Source organism: Amphibalanus amphitrite, unplaced genomic scaffold (assembly GCF_019059575.1).
Source record: "Amphibalanus amphitrite isolate SeventyFive unplaced genomic scaffold, NRLGWU_Aamphi_draft 000037F_arrow, whole genome shotgun sequence".
Taxonomy (NCBI): Eukaryota; Metazoa; Arthropoda; class Thecostraca; order Balanomorpha; family Balanidae; genus Amphibalanus; species Amphibalanus amphitrite.
The window spans coordinates 773,977-795,212 of record NW_024881533.1 but is presented as its reverse complement, the minus strand read 5'-3'; the positions used below and the strand labels follow the sequence as shown (position 1 = coordinate 795,212).

The 21,236-nt window shown below is 48.5% G+C and overlaps 1 protein-coding gene across 4 annotated transcripts in view; it reads left to right on the top strand.

Annotated features, from left to right (window-relative positions):
• Nucleotides 1–21,236, top strand: part of LOC122372636 (glucose-6-phosphate exchanger SLC37A2-like) — a 70,277-nt gene that overhangs the window by 7,143 nt on the left and 41,898 nt on the right. For 2 of the 4 annotated variants that reach the window (XM_043350116.1, XM_043350125.1), the window contains exons 5-7: nucleotides 1,487–1,568; nucleotides 2,057–2,167; nucleotides 3,872–3,957. In XM_043350116.1, coding sequence (XP_043206051.1) covers nucleotides 1,487–1,568; nucleotides 2,057–2,167; nucleotides 3,872–3,957 — 279 coding nt within the window. Of the gene's footprint in view, nucleotides 1–1,486; nucleotides 1,569–2,056; nucleotides 2,168–3,871; nucleotides 3,958–6,311; nucleotides 6,426–21,236 lie in introns of all 4 variants that reach the window. The other 2 variants (XM_043350103.1, XM_043350109.1) reach the window with 2 other exon arrangements.

The window sequence follows — 21,236 nt, the reverse complement described above, 5'->3', positions numbered from 1 at the left end:
TTTAAGACAAAATAGGCGTTTTATCAGACTTTTCGAGTGAAGTGTAATTATTGTGAGAGCCGTCTGGCCACTGTGTGGGCGGCATATAGCGGGAACAGGGTGTCAGGCGCCGGTGCAGTGTGGGGGCGGCAACTTCAGAGGACCGCCTCCAAACAGCGGTCTGCCACTTCCGTAAACACCAGTGACAGCCAGCCGGCCGGCCGGCCGCCGGCGCCGTCTCGGGACGCGATAAGATGAGACCGGGACCTACTTGACACGGATGTATGCCACCAACAGTCCAGCCGAGCCCATTCCCCAGATACGTGCCGTGGATGCGCTGCGGCTTTGTGAGAACTTCAAAGCTAGTATACAATACATTATGCATGATGACAGCTGAAAGCTCGTCGGCTTGAAGTGTCACTCGGCATAACCGCCTTACTTTCTGTACGATCATGACAATCCGTGATGTTTGCGCATATTGCAGTGAGCAATGTAGTGAGAGAGGATGCCATCATGGATATCCCTGCCACACTAGTTCAGGTCGCGCTGTTGTCGCTGGCTTTGGACTATGGACTGGACGTGATTCAGTGTTGTGCTGCTCAGTGAAATTTGACACTAAACATGACAGTGAGTCATTGTGAACTAGTTCTGATTTGTATTTTGTATACTAGTCCTGATGCTGGCTGTCTGGTGCTCTGCTTTGAGTGAATGCATTTGAAATGTATATTCCAGTAAAACTCGATAGGAATAGGGAGACAAATTTGACTAATCAAATAACAAACACTTGCGGCAACAGCAGTTAGTCCTATGAAGAAATCTATAGCTGTTCTTTGTTTATTTTCAAATATGGAAACGTCTGTTTATGGTAGATATCCACGTTAGGTTGATCACAGAAACCTACGCAGAGTGATGAAGTCCAGCCGAGGAAGACGTATTCCAAGGTTACACGTACACAATACACAACCAAACAGGAAATCAAACCCTTCAAATCCATGTCTCGTATACCGCCAATGACCCTGACAGTAACCGGTGTCCACCTTGAACTGTCGGACACGGGGGGCGTCTGGCGTGCCTCGAGCGCCTCGGGAGGGTACATCGCTGACATATCACTTCTCACTACCTCTGCGTTTGCTTCTGTTTTACACCGGCTGACAGTTGTGTGACCTGCTGACTGTCGCCCCCCCCCCCCCCACCCCATGATAATTGTCGTGTGTGGATATGTCATAGTTGTGTGGCGCGTCGACTGTCTTGTCGGACTCACTGTCACGTTGCCTGTTGCCTGTCCTGTTCAGCGAACGGGTCGTGAACGATTGTCTGCGGTGCCTCCCGCACAGATCAAGCGTGGATGCCCCACAGATATGCCTTACCTAGCCACAGATTGTGGGTGGCGGTCTCACAATAATATGCTACTCTCCCCCAGATTGTGGGCGGATGCCACACATTTCTGTCCCATTTGGTCCGCATACTGTGTTCCAATGTCTCACATTTCTGTCCCATCTGTCCTCAGATCGCATGCGGCTGCGTGCAGGCCAGCGGCTGGCCCGGCGTGGTGACCGTCATGGGCAACTGGAACGGAAAGGGCAACAGAGGTACGCCCCTGGTACTCGACTAGGGGAGGGGGGGGGGGGGTCGCCAGGGCCGCGCGTCCTTCGCCGACAAAGCGTGACTAGTTGGTTTGCACTTGGATGAGCAATGATTGTGCAAAGTACTTGACAGGCTATCGCGTGTGATACTCGTTGAACTTATCAAAATAGGATGTGCATTGAGCTATCTTATACGCATGACTGATACACTGATTTTAAGATGACTCTGCTTCCACTTAGCAACAGCAGCTGCCATTTACGGATATGCCGCACGAGTTCTGCTAGACGTTACTTTCCATGTGCTTTTGCATTGTGCGCCGAGTAACCAGCTGTAATATGTTATCGACAGATGAGCGATGTGTGTATAATTTAACGTTTACCCCAGTGAGTGTGTTAAGACCAAGTCGTGCTGTAATGTTTACATATTGTAGCCACTGACTCATATCTTGCCGGTTCCCGTAGCTGACGTGACACCGCGCGCTGTGTGTTTGCAGGTCTGATTTTCGGCATCTGGAACTCCCACACGTCGGTGGGGAACATTCTCGGCTCGCTGATGGCCTCGGCCTTTGTGGACACCGACTGGGGACTGTCGTTCATTGTGCCAGGTATGGCCGCCGACGCCGACAGGATGGCTGGGAGGTGTTGAGCTGACTGGCTGCCTCGCCGTCCATTCAGTAGCAAATGCCTGGCTCACAGCTCCGGCCGTTCGCGCTCAGCATCGTCCATTAGCTGTGTGGTGTATAGTTTTTGTTAGAATGGCTGCTAGTGGGAAAGGGGTAATGTGTCTGTGCATCACATTGGTGTAGATCATTCAACAAATGTATTGGAACTTTCCGTTTTATTTGTATAAGTACGTTATCAAATACCGTAACAAACGTGATTCCTACATAAAACAAAATTGATGTTAGTGTGATGGTAGTTATAGGTTTCTTTTTGTCGAAAACAAAATTGGTTTTTTATTGTTTTCGTCTGTTTATTGTAGTTTCGTTATTCAAAACATTAATGATTTAATTTGTATGTTAATTTTATCTCGTCGTTTTTAATGTACAACTGACTAAATGAAATGAACAATTTTATTTATATGATAGCCAGCTCAGTCGTCACGTGTGGCTGGTTACCCGTTACCCGGGGAAGCAGGGGAGGGGGGGACGGGTGACCTGACCGGGTACATTCTCTACGGGACCGGTAGAGCTGTCCACTGGGACTGGTAGAAGCGGTAGCACTGTCCACTGGGACCCGTAGCGCTGTCTCCGCCCCGTCTTTGCGCAGTCTCCCTCCTGTCCCCGCACTGTCTCTGCCCCGTCTCCGCCCTGTCTCCGCCCTGTCTCCGCCCCGTCTCCGCCCCGTCTCCGCCCCGTCTCCGCCCCGTCTCCGCCCCGTCTCCGCTCTGTCTCCGCCCCGTCTCCGCTCTGTCTCCCTCCTGTCTCTGCCCCGTCTCCCTCCTGTCTCCGCCCCGTCTCCGCCCCGTCTCCGCTCTGTCTCCGCCCTCACGGCCCTCCGTCAAGGCCCGGCCCTCCGTGTGTGTTTATGCTGCTGAGTGCGGCGCGCGGCCGGCCGGCGGCGGTGCTGTCCATGGCTGCACGTGTTTGTCGGGTGGCCCGTGTGTCGGCCGACCCGCGCCAGCACGTGACCCGGGGAGGGGGCGCTGGGGGGGGGGGGGGGGGCTGGCTGGTGTCACGTGGTGACGACGTGACGAATCTGTCACCAACGGCCCCAAGGTGACCAATGCCAACGGCCCAGTGTAAATGTTTAGAAAAAATCCTCGTCTTCAGGGATTTATAGTGAAGCAGTTCAATGGGCATGTTCGCTTCTATGTGAATGCCTTGTTGACAAAAAAAAGCAGAAAATACTCATGCGTACACAAGTACACGTGCGTCTACATATCACGCTAAATTGGGCATTACTCGGCTAATTTGGGCGGATTTGAACGAAATTTACAGCCGGTTGTTGCACTGGCAAGCTGCGGCATTTAGATTGTGACATGCTGCAATCAACGCAATCCACCACTTTCGTCGAAGTTGCGCCATATTTGCTGCAAACTTCAAAAGCTTTTACCGCCCTAGTTGTCTCCAACTTCAATGGGTCGGTATTGACTCTTGTGCTCCAGCAAGGTATTGACGCGTGATGGAATTCAAAATAAATAGCGCAAGAAGTCAACGTGCCACTCTGTGGTGCACAATTTCTAACGTCAACACTGCATTGCGGCAGAGTCTGCAGTGTCAGTCGTTCCCCCGAGTCCCTCTGCTCCCTGTGTGCCCCCGGTCGCAGTCCCGCGGTCCGCCACTGACGGTAGCCCTCTCTGTCTCCAGCTGCGTTCCTGGCAGCGGTGGGCCTCGTCGACTTCCTGGTGCTGTCTCCCTACCCGCAGGACGTGGGCTGCGACCCGCCCGTCCAGGTGAGTGCCGCTCCGGCTCCGGCTCCGGCTGCGACCCGCCCGTCCAGGTGAGTGCCCGCTCCGGCTCCGGCTCCGGCTGCGACCCGCCCGTCCAGGTAGGTGCCCGCTCCGGCTCCGGCTCCGGGCACTCGCTCCGTGTCCGGACCTCTGAGCACTAACGGGCCCCGTCGGACTGCCTCCTGTCCGCTCCCTGGCCACTAGGTACCCCTCCGGCTGACTTCTGATCGCTGCGGCTGTCAGAGCCATCACCGCTCGACTGCTGCTGGCTGTCGCTTCTTATGGCGCTGACTAACACGGGTGCGACTCTCGGGGTGTCTCCGCTACCGCGTCTTCTGCCAGCTGACAATGACTTGCCGCTCACATCTTCTAACCGCTGTGGCCAGGGGACCCTGATTCTCTGGTCTATGCCCTCTCCGTCTTCAGTCTGACTACTGCTTCATGCTTCTCCGACCTGAAGCTAACTAGCCAGCTGCTATGTAGATCCCTCACCAAACTATTTTCATTCGTTGCTTAAGTTTATCCCAAGGCTATAGAAATCCCTGCCCCTTGAATGCATATACTGGAGCCCGTCCATCTACGTCTCCATCAAAACGAGCTAGTTTGGTTGGAGCAGCACGTACCGATCTGCTTTCAGATAAGCTGATGTGAACTTTTCCTTCGGCTTATCTGGTAAAGTATTCCTTCGTGAATGATGGCTTTTTGCTTTTGCAACTGTCCTAATGTCCCGATTACCCTGATATGTTCTTATATTTTCCTCTGCTTTGTGTTTTATGAAAGTGTCTTACCGTAATTGACTCGTGGGCACGTTTTGGCCTTTTTATGTGTGTGTTTCCCCAGGGATTGTCTTCCGCTGCTTAGAGCCGGTTTTCGTGTGCAGTGCTGGCCTCTGTATCATGTGCTGTGGTGGATATGGCGTGCTGATGTGACCATGAGCTTAAGTAACCAGCGTCCGTGTTTTGCCAGCTTGACCCCGAAATGTATACGGTTCACTGGTACAGATATTATCAACTACTGTCAATTGCCCTATCTCATTATACATTATCAATAATACCAGTTAGTGGTGCCGTATTTTCATGTAGTTTGGTTCCTTTTGTAATTACTGATATGAACATTTATTGATATGTTATTGATATTCTTATTCATTGATTCCTGTTGAAATATTAACATAATGCATAAGCTTTGCGACCCGTGCATTGGTCACAGATGATATCGCAAGTCCGTTCGTTAAGTAACCACAATGGGACGTGGCGGAACTACATAGTCATTCATCAGCCTCCTAGCATCGAACGTCCGACAGCCGGAACCCTGACTAATCAACCGGTCGTCGTATTTGTAGCTGTAGCTGGCCCCGACATTTTCAGGCGACTAATGTATTTGACGCTAGTTCCTGAGCCGACTTACCATCCAGCCCAGTTCCTTCCGACGCCTTTCTCTCTTCCCACGGCAGAGTGTACCGTTTCGCGCGGCTTTCAGTCTCTCATCTGGCCAGGTTCAACAATCCTGTTCAATCCCATCTCATGTGGTCTTATCCGTCACTCTTGTTTCCTCTTTGCCTCGATGTGATCGCTACCTTCATTTGTCCTGTCCCTTTTCTTAAGCCCTTGTTACACTGCCGAATTTTGGTACACGAATGTGCACGAATATGCAAGTCATCGTATGTCGCGGACCGATTCGGGATCTTTCTTCCACGGTCTTGGCATTTCGCAGACCAGTCGGTGTCCACCGCGAGACTTTTACGGTTCGTCACGACCGCCACGAATATTTCATGAAAATGAAAATTTCGTGGCCGTTCGCCGAACTTATAATAAACGAACATGATCGCCAAACACTCGCCGAGTCGCCGCCGACATGTCGCTACGTGCGCCGACTTGTTGTCAAGGTACCGCCGACTATTCGCAACAGATTCGCCATTCATTCGCGATGTTCGCCGAATCATGGATCTGCTTCGACCCGCGCACGATTAGGGGGGTCCCCCACCCGTTGTCTGCAAATCGGGCTCTGTCGGCGAACTGTTCGCCTCTGTCGGTGAACTGTTCGCCGATTTCCTACACGACGTGATTCGGCGACAGGGTCGTGGCCAAAATTCGGCAGTGTAACACGGCCTTTATTCTATTTTCCCTTCATGCCGTGTTCTTTTCGATCCGCGCCTGTCCTGTTTCGCCTGATCTGGTGCGCTCTGTCTGCCCAACTCCGCCGTCACTGGCTCCTCTTGTCTCCGCCCTGCCCCCTGTGCGCCCGGCTCTGGTCCCTCTGTCCGTTCTGGTCCGGTCCTCCCGCTGCCGGTCCGGTCCGGTCCGGTCCGGTCCGGTCTGGTACGGTGCTCCGGCGCCGACCCGCACCGCCGCCTGCCTCAGGACGTGCTGCTGGTGGTGCCGCACCAGGTGACCGACCTGTACTCGGACAGTGACGCCGCCTCGGCCGACGAGAGCAAGGCGCTGCGAGCCGGCCCGGCCGCCGCCCACCCGGCCGTGAGTCACCCCCGGGCGTGTGATGAACAGTAGAGCCATGCACGACACCGCCGGCCTGTGACTGACAGTAGAGCCATGCACGACACCGCCGGCGTGTGACTGACAGTAGAGCCATGCACGACACCGCCGGCGTGTGAATAACGGTAGAGGCATGCACGCGGGCGCCAGAGTGTAAATAACAGAAGAATGGTGCATGCGTTGTGAGGTAACAGTAGAGCCATGCACGCGCTGTGACCTAACTAAGCAGTAGTTACCCACGTGCTGTGAGCTAACAATGACTAACAGTAAAGACGTGCACGTGATATTCGACGACCAAATAAACAACGGTAGAGTCCTGCACGCCCGTTCGGACGGCCTATAAAGGCCTGGCTACACTATGCGTTTTCTGCGTGCGTTTTTTGCGAGTTTGCGTGATTTGCGGCAGACATGTGCATGGATCCGAGAGCTGGATCTATGATCTCAGTGGATCTCTCGACAAAATAGAGGGGTTGGATCTATGATCCGAGTGGATCTCTCGACAAAATTCAGGGGTTGGATCTATGATCCGAATGGATCTCTCGACAAAATTTAGGGGTCGGATCTATGATCTCTGTGGATCCAGCGGGCAAAAATTTGTGGAGGACCTATGATCTGTATGGATCTCACGACAACATTTAGCCAATGAAACCCTTATCCTACATAATTGTACACCTTACAGTGCAATACAATTGAGAATTGTCACTTGTGGACATGGTTAAGACCAGTTGTAATCATTAGGTATCATCATTAAATTTGAATTTAAATCAACAACATTTGTACTACATTTAATATAAACCAAGAACATGCACATTGCTACTTTTTGTGACCAATTGTAACTTTTTCATGACAGCACTGATGACAATCTTATCAACAAGCTACAGCCACTTTACTTCAATGAACAAACAGTACAGACAGATGCAGTGGCAGCGGGGCACTGCAGATTTTCATTTTGGTCCCATTCTTTCCATGCAACGCCAGTAGGGCTAATGTTAAAATGCCAAAATCTATGGGGGCACTGTACCCTGGTGCCACACCCCCCCCCCCCCACTGTTCCGCCGCCTATGGACAGATGTTAGGAAATCAAATCTGGAAGCCAAATAGGTCAGTTTTGCTCAAAATAATCCAGCAATCCACTTCTACCAGGTATGAAAACCCAATCTAGAATGTTCGTATGAGCTATTAGTATGTGCAACACAATTTCGATTCTGTAAGAATAGCAACCAACCTCTAATACTTTCCTAATAAAATTAAAAGTTCAAAAATGGCATCAACTTCTTCAGATTACCTACTTTTGCCATCGTGCCACGTGTGGCGCCATGCCGTGCTGTCGTTATGAGAGAGCCTCCCCAAAAAGACAAACGAAATTCACAGCTCACGTTTTGGTAATATTGTTTTATTACGTCATTATCGTTTGACCAATGAAAAATCTTAATTTGACTAAAACCGTAATGATTCCAAAAGATTCCCCGTAATAGGTCCTTCAAACTAATGACGTAAGATATTGTGATTCTTTTGAAAAGTAAATAAAATAAAGATGCAAGGCACACACTCGCTTTCAGCTTACGTTTACGTCATAAAATTCATCGCTACAAAGATGATATTCACAAACAATCGTATCGTAAAATTATGTGAGACAGAAAAAAATGAACATTCTTTTGAAAAAAAAAACTTCAGACATTTGAATTTCCAGTTTGATTTTTTATTTATTTTCATTATACTCGAAGGAAGAACGCTTAGCTCATTTGTTATTTGAAATGACGTCACGAGTTCTATTTAGATACTGAATAATCATTTTACGGTAAATATCCAAGGCCATTCCAATTGATATTTCGCTTCCCATCGCTTCCGCAGGCTGTTGAATATTTTTATACTTTTGTTTATAGCTCAGTTTATTTTATCAAATATTTCTTTCAATGGATTGAAATACCTTTACCTAACCAAGCCACATGTGTCAGTATCATCTTTTATTGTTTTTCAATCAATTGTGTTAGCTGGGAACTGGAAAGCCTCATAGTTGTCTAATGCAAGATTGTCTTATCATTATGTAGATTCTAACATGAATTGTGATGTGGTACCTAGGTACCTACTACCTAGTAATGTATTGTTCATTAGTCATTACTTTGACTTACCTCTATGTTCATTGTTAATGCAAACTTTTCTGTTGGTATGTGAACAATCTTCATGTCACTCAATTCTCTCAAGTTGTGACCGTCATGAGCCTCCTTTATTTTGTATTCTGTATAATGTAACTGGATGCCTTTACTAATATGGCCTTTGTATAAGATTGCTTGTTTCTAACCATACTTTGGTATTCATAACTTCTTATGAAAGAAAGTTGTTAACATTTTCAGCACCTATGAGCTATGATCCCAATGGATCTCACGACAAAATTGGGGAGCCAGATCTATGATCCGAGTGGATCTAGCGACAAAATTGAAGGGTCAGATCTATGATCCCAGTAGATCTCTCGACAAAATTGAGGGGTTGGATCTATGATCTGAATGGATCTCGGATCGGGATCCATGAGATCGGATCTCAGATCCATTTTTCCGGATCCAAGCACATGTCTGATTTGCGGAATATCGTTCTAGAAAGAAACGACATTACGTTTTTGTTATATGTTTTTCATATAAACTTTTAATTAACATAAACGTTTAATTATGTTTTATATAAATATTAAAGAAGTTTAATTAATAATAACCTTTTTTCTAGAAGGATGTTATGCAAAACCCGCAAACACGCAAAAAACGCACGCAGAAAACTCATAGTGTAGCCAACGCTTATAGTTGCGATATTTATGTGCCGAACGCATGACAAGGCTTCCTTCCGCGCCCAGCTTAGGCAGTTTGCTATAGTTGTGTGCTTGCAGAGCTCGATCTGTTGCCCTGGGGTTTATGAGGCGTTGGCTTGGCGGGTGATACAAAATACTTACTATCGTGTTTAGTTCAAAATAGGATTTCTTTAGGAAGATTGTTCACTTCATGACTTGCCAAAATGGTTTGGTTTTGAAATTGCTAGCATCATTTACAGATAATTGCCGTTAGGGGTTTTAAGATGTTCTGATCACCGTGCTAGATATCCGTAAATGTCAAATTTCATGAAATATCTTCGTGCTCCTTTTAGCATACCGCACTCGCTTTTATGCGAAAAACTGGCATTTAACGAAGACGTTCTGTCCTTTGAGTGACATCGGCTGGATAGCCGTGCGGCTTTCTACTCACCGGCTTCTGAGACTCCTCGCGATACATTTCTGGTACCAGCGGCCTTTTATGCTTGCCAATCGTTTGATGTCGACTGTCGTCCAGTAAATTGGAATTGACTAGACTATCGACGCGCAATCGCAATAGGACAATAGGTGGCATCAATGTTGCTAATGGAAATCGGTTTGTAATGTTAACGCACCTATCTTCGACCCTGTACTAATGCTTCCGAGACGCCGGCCAGAGTATTTCCTTTGTATCGAGATCCTGCCTTGGATTTCTACTCGCACCCCGATAAGCCCTGTTTTGAGTCCTCTCACTGTCCAGAGTACGGAGTCCTGTTACGCCCTGACAATGTCAGTACCATTCCTGAGCTCCCATCCCCGCCCCTCGTCTCCATCATTGTTGTTGCCAGACATCGCCCCAGACCATGGAGATGTGCACCCTCTCCTCCTCAGGGGGCCAACAGTCCACGGTACGTGCCCGATTTAGATGTGGTTATCTGGGAACTAACGTGGATGCTGTGGTGCAACGTATACGCTAGACCGTCATGACTGGCTTGAATGATCACATAAACAAGCACTTGCTTATAGAACCTGGTCATCAGCCTTTGGCGTTTTGTGGCCTTGGGATTCCGTGGCGACTCGGTCATGGAAATGATTGAACCCGAGCAAATCAATATTTTTCACGATGCACACAGTAGCCTTGTGGCCCAGTGGCAAGAAACGCTGATAGTGTAGAGTGTAGAAACGCTCAGTGTAGAAACGCTGGCAGAAGCTGGGCTGGATGTTACGGCAGGGTTACTATCAATAACGTTACATTGTGCCACTTTGATATCGCTGACTGACATGAGATCTGGATCTGAACACATTTGTAGTTATTTTTAACTTCATATCATTTCTCGTGTCAGTTATTACAAGTGATAAGCACCTATAGTAACTATTTACTCTTCATCAGTAAGTCATATGAGACTGTCACCATCTGGCCAGGTGTTATCTGCTCAGAGCCAAGGCCAGTTCCGAGGGGCACGCGCGCGCACCTTGGTTGTCAGGCGCTGACTCGGCATGTGGTCAGCAGAGCTTACCGAACAGTTAGATACGCAGACCATTGACCGGGGCACCGGGGCCAGAGGTGTGCCTGCTCGCAGTAGGCTAGCTTTTCAAGACTGAAGGCTACTAGTGCTGTCATGCCCCCCATAGTAAGAGACTGATCACTTAATTCTGTAAATCTGCACGAGGCCCTACCGGGCTACACTGCTGATCAGTCTCCATAGCTTTGGCAGATGCCGATGAGATTTACACATGCCTCGAACGCTCCCATAGCGTTACGATGTTTACAATGCACCACGGACCCAGAACTGACAGTAGCAGCTGCTGTGGGGCCGGTCTGTCCATAATGGACGTCACGACCGGCGTGACAGTCTGAGAGGGACAAACTATTCTGTGCCGCGGAGTAGGCATTTTTCGCGGGCCGTTACGTTGTTACTCGGGCATTGATATGAACTATTGTTATTTGGAACGTAAGATTCAAAGATCCTTTCCATAACTTTCGTATTCATCCGTCAGACTACATAAGTCGTGTCACTATCTGCATGCGCTCTTTGCTGCTTCTATTTCTATTTTCCTGTAAACTTCGTGTGATGCTGCTGTCTGAACGTCTGTTTCGCGCCTGCTGTGCATGGACCTCGCATCTATGTGGGCGTGCTGGGCCGTTATCGTGGCAACATATCCATGGTGTTTCAATGGGTAATTAGCGGGTGGCTGTGGTTCCGATCGACAGGAAATGCTCAGTTCTAACTCAGGCTGGACTATTTTCATCGTCCTTTGTCAAGGATAGCAGCATTTGGTGTAACGTATGTCGTGCTACCACCGTTGGACGTGATATGATGCAATTGAAGCTGGCTGTAGTGTTTGTCCAGAGCCTGACCATACGAGTATATACCCTCAATTGGGTTTCGTCTTACATGTAAGGTCGTTTGCGGGCAATCGTCCGCTGTGTCTGCTGGTTGCTGTACTGTGGTGGATGTCATATAGCATTCCTTTATTCTCCGTCCTTTTTGTGACGTCTCTTTGTCCCTCTATTCCACCCCGTGCCTCACTCGGATGCCATGTCCCGTGTCTGTCTGTCTGTCTGTGTGTGTGGTTTTAGTCGTCTCGTACCTATTATATATCCCTGTTTATTGTTGGACTCTTTTGGCCTTGTCGGCGTCGTGCCTTTTCGCGTGTGTCCCATTGGGGCATGAAGTCCTCTGGCCCGTCTTCTGTCCGGCTCTTGTGTCCCGTTGGAACGTATTGTATGCTGATTGATTGTTTATGAGTGACCTCCTTACACTTAAAATATTCACTTAAAAATATATAAATACACTTAAAATATATAAATAAATAAATTTACACTTAAAATTATACATTCATTCATGTATTTACATTCAATGTGTTACATTCTTTTATTACATTCATGTATTTTTTAGATGAATTTTCGGCCACGGGCCATGATCACATCAATGTCAAAATATAATAATCAGCCTAGAGACCGGTGGCGCTTACGCGCCTCCTTGGACCAGAGTGGCACAGACGGACCACTGCTGGTGGGGGCCACAAATGCATGAGTTTCGTCATCAATAATATGTGCACCCATGAGGGCCCGATATAGGCCCAGAATGGGTTGGCGTAGGCCCGGTGGTGGGGTCCAGTGCAGTCTATCAGGGGCCGGTGTTGGCCCATCGGGGGCCATATATGGATTGTAAGGCCGTTAGGGGACGTTGTAGGTTCATCAGGGGCCATTTGGGACAATTATGGTGCCAATAAAGTCCATCAGGGGCCCATTAACCCTCTCCCCGTTGGGATGGCCCCATAGGACTCTTGTTGAACGTCTTGTGAACGTCTTGTTGGGATAGCCCTGTGGCTTTTCCTGATTAGCAAGAAAACAGCGGCGCGCAGCGCCGCCAAATTTTCAGTAGATTCCTTTCCGGGCATCAATTTGACAGCTTCACACAAAACTTCAAGTCTTAGGTCACCTTAGGTCAGGAGTTATTAAGGTCAAACTGAGGTGATGTTCGAGCAAACATGAGCAAAACACGTGAAATCTTTAAACGCTCACAGAAGCTACAGTCACAAACAATTTCAAAGCTCTTCTTGTGGTCTTGTTAAGAAGAGAAGGCGCTACAAAACTGCTATCTCGAATTTTCAAAATTTGGGATTTTGACCCCCAAAATAAGAAAAGTGATTTTTATAAAATAGCAAAAAAAAAATCCAAAAGTGTTTCAAATTTCGATATAAACGAAATATTTATGATAGTCCTTGCGTTCTTTTATATACATATCAAATTTTAGTTCGATAGGTACCTCCTTTTTGGCCGAATTATAGCGAAAAAAAACTGTTCAATATTGATGACGTCAAATTTGTGAACTCAATTTTTTGCAATTCTAGACCACGTAGCGCAAAACAAACAGACCACCATTAGACTCCCCGCGACGAGTTTTGATACAGCAGTTTTGATACAACAGCAGGGCTGAGGAGTTGTAGTCGGAGTCTGTCGGAGTCGACAGTTCTGCTCGGAGGCGGAGCTGTCATCATCCTTCCAGTCGGAGTCGACATTGCATGGCTCAAAGCCGTGCTCTACACCTGTTTGCGGGAATATATTACGTTGTTTTTATCACCACACATTTGGTCGAAGCTTAGGTCATGCCTACTGTTTGCAAGTTTGCACCTGTACGTTTGGGAATTAAAACATATGGGCACGGGCAAGATTCTTACAGATAGGCACGGGCTAGGTACACAAAATGTAGTTGCGACATTTTTTTTAACCCGCGCATGACTGGGGTATTTTCCATAACGCGAGTGACTGGGGGGGGGGGCTCTCCAGAGCCCCCCCCCCCCTCCTATCTCCAAAACTACTGGGCCGATCGTCAAAATTCAAACGGCGTCTGATAGCCCTGGAAAAACTGTCGAGCGAAACCTATTTTCATTGACCTCGAGGTCACCGATGACGTCACAGGTCAGGTCAAAGTAAAAATTATCGACATTTTTGCTAGTTCACAATTTGGGCCCTGACCGCCGGCTAACAAGTCCGATCAGGCTCATTTTTGGTTTACGCACTCCTTGATAGATAGGTAGGGGAGAGCGTGGCCAGTTGAAACACGGGGTCAGATGAAACATGGCTTTATTTTCAACAGTATGCAACATATGGCGTTGCCGACACCACTGCGCATCCGCGCTCGACCACTTCCTTTGTCAACGGCGTTTGGGCGGCAAACGGATGGTAATTTTGATTTGACACTTGTTTTTGTGTTTTTGAGGGGTGTTTGGGAGAAATCGTTTTTATGAATATTTTGTGATATCTCATATACCTTTGTTTGCTGAAAGAAGAACTCCTGGCTCCGGAATAACACCTTATTTGGCCCTTCATTCAGCATGATGCCGTCCCTCCAGCTCGTTTGACATGTGCTTTACGGCGCGTGCGAGATGGCGGGAGCGGATGGGGTCAATTGAAACGCTTCTCTGAGGGTCAGTTGCAACAGGGCCACAGGCCGTTTCAATGGACCCCGGTGACCTTTGCAATGGTTATTGTTCAGGGGCTGTAAAAATTAAAGGAAATAGTCCACCTTTGAAATGAGCTTATAAACTGAAATAGTAGTTTAATAGAGCTCAATTTTTGACCCCTTTTTCTCGAGCCTTTTGCTTGAAAGCACACTATAGCCTGAGATATTTCTCATTTTTCTCATCCGCCCATTTTACCATAGTCTATGTACTTTATGTCACCTATTATGAGGAACTTTGCACTTTTAGCTTTCCAACGACCTATTGAATGTAGCATTTGGAAAAGTAAACCGGACAAAATATCTCCTTAAGAAAGTGGCCTTAAAGAGGAAAACATCCCATTGTTAAGGATAGGTGCAATTGACCCCATGGGTTGGTTCAATTGACCCTCGCATCGGGGTCATTTGAAACGGGCGTAGAGCTGTTTTATAAGCATGCGTTTGGCAGCAAAATATGTTTGAAACATAATTTTACATATCTTAAAATAAAGCCAAAAGAGCATATTTTTTCATGGCATTGTGCATTTTTCGATATGACAACTAGATCTCGCTGTGCATGTCAATATATAAAAGGTGGTTCAACTGGCCCCGCTCTCCCCTACCCTAGATACCCTGAGGGTAACGAACTTTTACTTCGAATTTTACGCACTCCTTGATAGATACCCTAGATACCCTGAGGGTAACGAACTTTTACTTCGAATTTTTAAGGTCAAGGTCAGGTCATCCTAGGTCACGAAAATTGTATATTATGTATCGGTCACGTGACGCATGTTTTATGGTCCATTTTACTCGTAGATTTCGAAAACAATGTCGTCTGTGTCATTTGAGGTTATTTTCAGCTAAATTTACCGGAGGTCAGGCCACTTTCAGGTCAGAAAAGGTCAAATTTTGAAAATGAAATTTTTCAACAAATAAGGTGCCTATCAGATGCAATTTGAGCTCAGGAACACAATGGTGCCATTTGTATTGCTGTACGACGTCAAAAACGTACTGAAAAATGGATTTGAAAAATGTAATTGTAAAATTTTGACAATAATGCGAATAACTAGGCTATTTTTGAAGATATTGGACTGAAAATTGCTAGTGTAGTTCATCAGAGTGCTTTCTATCACACATATTCCGGTTTTTGCGCAAAATCGAAAACTTTTTGAAGAAATCAAAAAATATATTTTTTTGTAATTAAAAAAACATCTTTTTCAAAATTTTCAAAATTTTCAAAATTCGACATAGCAGTTTGCTACCTAGGTACGTGTATTTGTAGTCCAATCATACAAAGAAAATGGATCTAGCTTTAAAACTGAGCTCTTGAGAGCGTTTGCCGTAATTCAATATTTTGCATCAAAATCGGGCGACATGACGTCACTCTGACGTCATTTCCGGCCAAACTATGGTAGCTAGAAAGTTGAAATTTCAACACAACGTGTCAAATTGATGCTGCTAAGGGTACTGCAAGTTTCGTGTTGATCAGTCAAACGGTTCAGAAGATATTGCTGAAAAACGAGAGGGGGGGCTCTGTAGAGCCCCCCCCCCAGTCATGCGCGGTTTAAATAAGGAGCGGACGAATCGAGTCCTAAATAAACTTCTTTGAAAACAACTAGATAATCTTTTCATCTTCTTGAAAACTAATCCGAATGCTCGTAACACTGACAACCAAGCAATGATGGTATAGGGCCTTGGCAATGACAAAGGCGATAACACTCAAAAACTAAAGCGGCGTTGTTTGTGACACAAGCGCCATACACTGCGACTTTTTATAGAGGACACTGCCTTTTCGGTGGGTGTTGCAAGCAATACAAGTACTGCTTCCCTCTTGCAAAAAGAAAAGAAAAACGTTTTTACATTATAAAATGTGCTTTTATATTTTGTAAAAGCTACGGCAAAAATAGTGTGACGGTCGAATGATTTTTCTTCGAGAAATAAGAAAGGTTTAGGTCATATTCTTAACCCAGACACCACTCGGGGAACTCCCTCCATTCCAAACACGACCTGCCTCGGAGGGAGGGGCGCCCCCCCCCCCCCCACACACACATTCCCTCTGCGGCCTGCACCGCCATCCCGGTGGGTTTCATGGCCGCTGCCTGCACGCTGCTACCCTACCACGCTGTCAGCGCATTTCGCGAGCTGACTGACGTCATAGGCTATGGTCAAGCCACTCAAGGTTGGAGCGTCCGAATTTTTTTATGTCTTCATGGAAACCGAATCTACCACGTGTGCTTGCAGCGAGCTGGCAGCGGCCGTGAAAACACCGCCCGGACCGGCGCGGTGGTAGTGTACCCCCTGACCCCGCCCGGCCTGCAGTCCAGCCTCGCCCCTGTCGACAGTCAGACACTGAATTTGGCCCCGTGGTAGCTTTGGCTTTGGTCCATGGCGCCAATGGGTCGCAAAGCATCGAAACGCTCACTGGCTATGTCCTCGTTTTCCGTACCAACAGTGCAACGAGTAATGCTGTATTTTCTTATCGCCCATCGTTACGGCATGAAATACCCATTGGAAATGTCTGCTCAGCCCCTTTCTAGCCTCAGCCGTCCCCGTGGCAGCGTTACTCACCCCCGGATGGGTCTCCCTGGAGTCGCCCGTGGCACGCGGTCGCTGCGCAGCCGCTGTGCTGAGCTGCACCAAACCAGGGGCCAGGGCAAGCTCTAGCCACCTCTAATGAGAAACAAATGCAGGAAATCCCCGGATGTACACAGCACTGACGTCACCGGGATCGAAACCAATGACATCAGTACTGGACCTATGGCGAAACAAAGTAGTGACACCCCCCTGAGCTCTAGGCCCCCGTCCGCCCCGGCGGCGGACAGTGCATTTGAAACGGTCCGACGAGGCTCGGTGCGCCAGCGCTTGTGACAGTCTGAAGACAGCTCTGGTGTTCTGAGGAGGTACCGCAGCACTCGGACCAGCTACCAGACGGTCAGAAACTCCCGCCGCTGAGCGCAGCCTGACGAGCGCCCAGCTCGCGGCGGTCGGGGAGTGCACAGCCGGCCGGTGGAGTGGGGCGCCGCGCCCGCCAACGTCTGCCTGCTGCGATGGTGTCCCTGCTGCGAGGCTGCTGCTGCTGCAGCCTGCGCCACGGCGCGCTGGCCGTGGCCAGTGTCTACCTGATGCTGAGCCTGCTGCAGATGCTCTCCGTGCTCTCTTACAGCTTGCACAGGGCGCTTGATCATCTTCACGATTTCGACCGGTATCGTGACTACTTGCCCGGTGTGGTGGCGCTGGCTCCGCTTGCTGTCTTCGCTGCCATCCAGCTGCTGTTCGACATTCTGCCTCTGTACGGCGTGCTCGTCTCGGCGACGCGGCCGCGGTCGAGCCGGTGCCACCTGCTCTCCTGGCTGATCTTCAGGGGCATCCTGTTCGGTATCATCACCGCCGGAAACCTGGCCATGTTCATAGCATCCATCGTGTTCCGCTACATCAGTCGCGCAGAGCTCCTCTCGGCAGTACTCGGCGTCTCGTCTGTGGCTGTGACGATCGTCTGCGCGGCTTCCTGTTACAGCTGGCTGGTGGTGCTGTCCTTCTATTGGCAGCTTCGCCAGGCCAATGTCGCCGGCGTGGTCTACAGTGGCGTCCAGTCGGGTGGCGATGAGCTCAGCCAGCCGGCGGCGGTCGGAGGCGCGACCCCGGGAGGCTCCAGTGGAGGACAGGGCGGAGCTCGCGGCGGTGGCAACAGCGACCAGAAGTGGGTGTGAGCGTGGTGTGGTGACGACCGACACAGATGGCTGCGAATATTCAGGACAGCTCTTTTATTTTAGGTAGGTTAGCAAGATGTACACTCACCTACTAAGTGATGTTCGCCCCCCGACGGCCCAGCGTTTGACTGGAGCGGTAGACTGCGCCGCCTCACACCCAGGTTCAGCGGTACAGTATATCCCTCTGGCCTCACGCTCGGCACAGACGCATTGGGCTGGGTCAGGGACGCGCCGCGCTGCGCTGGCCGCCTTACCACTCATTACGGAGCGAGCGAAGCGAGCGAAGTCTTACGTAGAATAACGGACATTTCTGAGTATGAGCGGCCGGCCGGCCGTGGTCACGCTTTTGCGATGCTTATATCTCAGCAACCACTTGACCGATTTACATGCGGTAATTTTTGTAGGGTAGTTTCATTCCTTCTACCAAGTATTGGACTATTTCCGATGCATGTGGGTGACCCCTTATGCACGTGACACGTGCAAAACGAAGAGGTGTCAGTTTTGTAACAATTGCAATATCTCGGTAACTACTGGGCCGATTGTGCTGAAACTTGGCATGTAGGTAGGCACCCACTAGGCAATGCATTTGCATGTGCCACAGTTGGAGTGCTGCTGCACGTGCGCACGTGCAGGGGTCGATTCCAGATCTCGAGAACGGCTGGACCGATTGCGCTCAATTTTGGTACGCGGTTAGGGACCGGTTAGCAGGGTGCCGTGCAAAAGTCAGTTGGGGCCCATTTTGCACGTCCGCACGTGCAGGGTGCCGCTTCCAGATCTCCAGAACGGCTGGGCCGATTGTGCTCAAATTTGGCACATCGCTAGAGACCGGTTAGTAGGGTGCTGTGCACAAGTCAGTTGGAGATACCCCTCGCGATTTCGCACGTGCAAGGCCCACCCTCTCGCTCGCTCCGTTAGTCGCCCCAAAAGGCGTTATGCTGGTTTTATTTTTAATAGGTGGAATGCGTTGGCGGTTGAACCAGCGCGGCTCGTAGGAAAGTCATTTCATCCACCAAAGAAACGAAATATACCGTTCGAAAGCTGACGGTGAGCTGATTCCAAAACAGTATTTTATATAGAAATCGTTCGATGGCCTTTTTAAGAAATTGCGTTTTTGTAAAATCGTAAAAATCTTTTATTTCATTCAACGAGCTGTCCAGGACAATTTTTAAATCATAGTCATGTTTTTTTCGATTACCAGTGAAAGCTGAATGCTAAAAGAAGAATATGTAGCGAAAAAAGTATTCTGAAATATTAAGATGTGTCTCTCACAGCCGGCAACAAGGCGCAATCACACAACTCAGTGTCACGACGGATCAAAGTAAGCCACACAAAGGCGTCAAATGACCCTTATCGACCCGCAGACCCGGCGCTCTCAGCTGTCTGACGGGCCACAGAAGAGACGTTCGGCTGTCGCCCTACTAAACAGACGTCATTTTTGTTAGTTTAACAATTCAAGTCGGTACTTAAGCAATTCAGGATACCTGAGAGGAAGATTCATTGCTCTGTCATTTTCACATCATGTATGAATTTGCATTTGTTTTTGTCTACTTTGCTCAACTCAGCTAGGCATTATGCCCATACAAGAAGAGTTGGCCGCGCTGAGCTGTCAGAGGCTGTATCGGCTTCAACTGGTCAGAAGTGGGGGTAGCGCCCGGCTGGGCGTGGTAACCTTCGACCGGTCGCAGGGCCAAACAGTTGTCACTGGTACAACCTCTGACAGTGAAACCCCTCTAACTTTCCCCGCGCGGGCATTGAGCGCAGCGGGACGGAGCAAAACCTGTATAAGAAAATGTAAGTTAAAGCATCTTGTAGGTCAATCTAGCAGAAGAATGAACTTTCTTCACCGGTATCCTGAAAAACTTTGATAGTGATATGGATCGTTAAACAAACAAATATGACACTTGTTTAGTAGGACGAGACTCGAACGTATTCCGTGGCCGGTCAGGCGGACCTAGCGCACAGTGATGCAAATGGGGTTGACGAGTGGCTATAAATACCAAAAAGTCAAGTTTACCAAACCGAGTAAATCACTATATGGCTAACCAAATAAATGTCGCATCTGAATCACATAGTTTTCATAGTTTTGTCAAAACCGGCCTCGTGTATGATTGTCAGAACTCGTGACATTTTCTATGTCGTAAAATGACTGTCAGATACTTGCAAGTTCAAACGCCGCTAGCGTGCGTTCATTTAATACAAACTGCAAACATTATGCATTACAATGATTCCTAAAGCCTGCTGCTTCTCATGCGGGTCACAAAAAGCCGCATCTGTTTTGGTTTGGCGGTCATCGAATCATTTGTCATCATATTGCAATCGCAGTTTTTTACTAAAAAATATTTGCTTTCGTTTCACCTACAGCAGTCTACACAGTGTGTGCCCGTTAGTGCACCATACCATAGCATTCCCTAACCATTTCTGAGTCACACCGTGAAAGAATTAACCCTCGCCGGCACAGGGGGGGGGGGGTTGATGCAACCCCCCTAAGGTTTTTCGCGAATAACTCGCGTAAAAAGCGGCCGATCGCGACGAAACTTTCAGTACCCTCGCATTGACCAATTTTACACCTACCCTGAAAATTTCATGACCCTGACCCCAATGACCTTTGACCTGTGACCTCTTTTCTGTGACCATGTTTGGCCGAAATAGCGGTTCGGCGCATGTCGGCTCGCATTAGCCGCGCGTTTGCAAGCTTTTCGTGGTTTCAAACGTTCAAACATGTGATTTGATGTTGCTCCCATGCATTAGGGTGGGTGTCAAGGTCACCTGAAGGTCAGGTCATTGACCTTTGGTGACCTCGGGTGACCTCGGTTCACTTTTTCGAGTTTTACATGTTTCTAGGCTAGTTTTTTGGAGCTGAATTCGAATTTAGCAACCATTTGAACATTTACGAAATAGTTTTGGTGCCTTCGTAACATGTTACGAAGCTGTCCGAGGCGGTTGACACGTATTACGAATACCCGTCACAACCCTACCGGTTGACCTGACCTGACCTGACCCGACCTGGTCTAAATGCTTAAAGACATCATCTATGATCAAAACTAACACGATATTCGTGATCAGCACCCCGGAAAACCACATAGCAGCCACACTTTACGACTTTCTAACAGGTCCCGATTTTCCCGGTTTTCGGGTCATTGACCTGACCTGGAAGGTCACCCGATGACCTAGGACCTTAAAATTGGGTATCATCGGCTTCCTCTCGTGACGGGCAACACGCTCGTTTTTTCCGCGAAGCTCTAGCTCGATCAGGGGCCAAACGCGAGGGGGGGGGGTCGTACCAACCCCCCCCCCCCCTTGTGCCGTCGAAGGACTCAAAATGGCCTGTGCCGGCGAGGGTTAAGGCGCTAGCACAGGGCAGACCGACGCTATT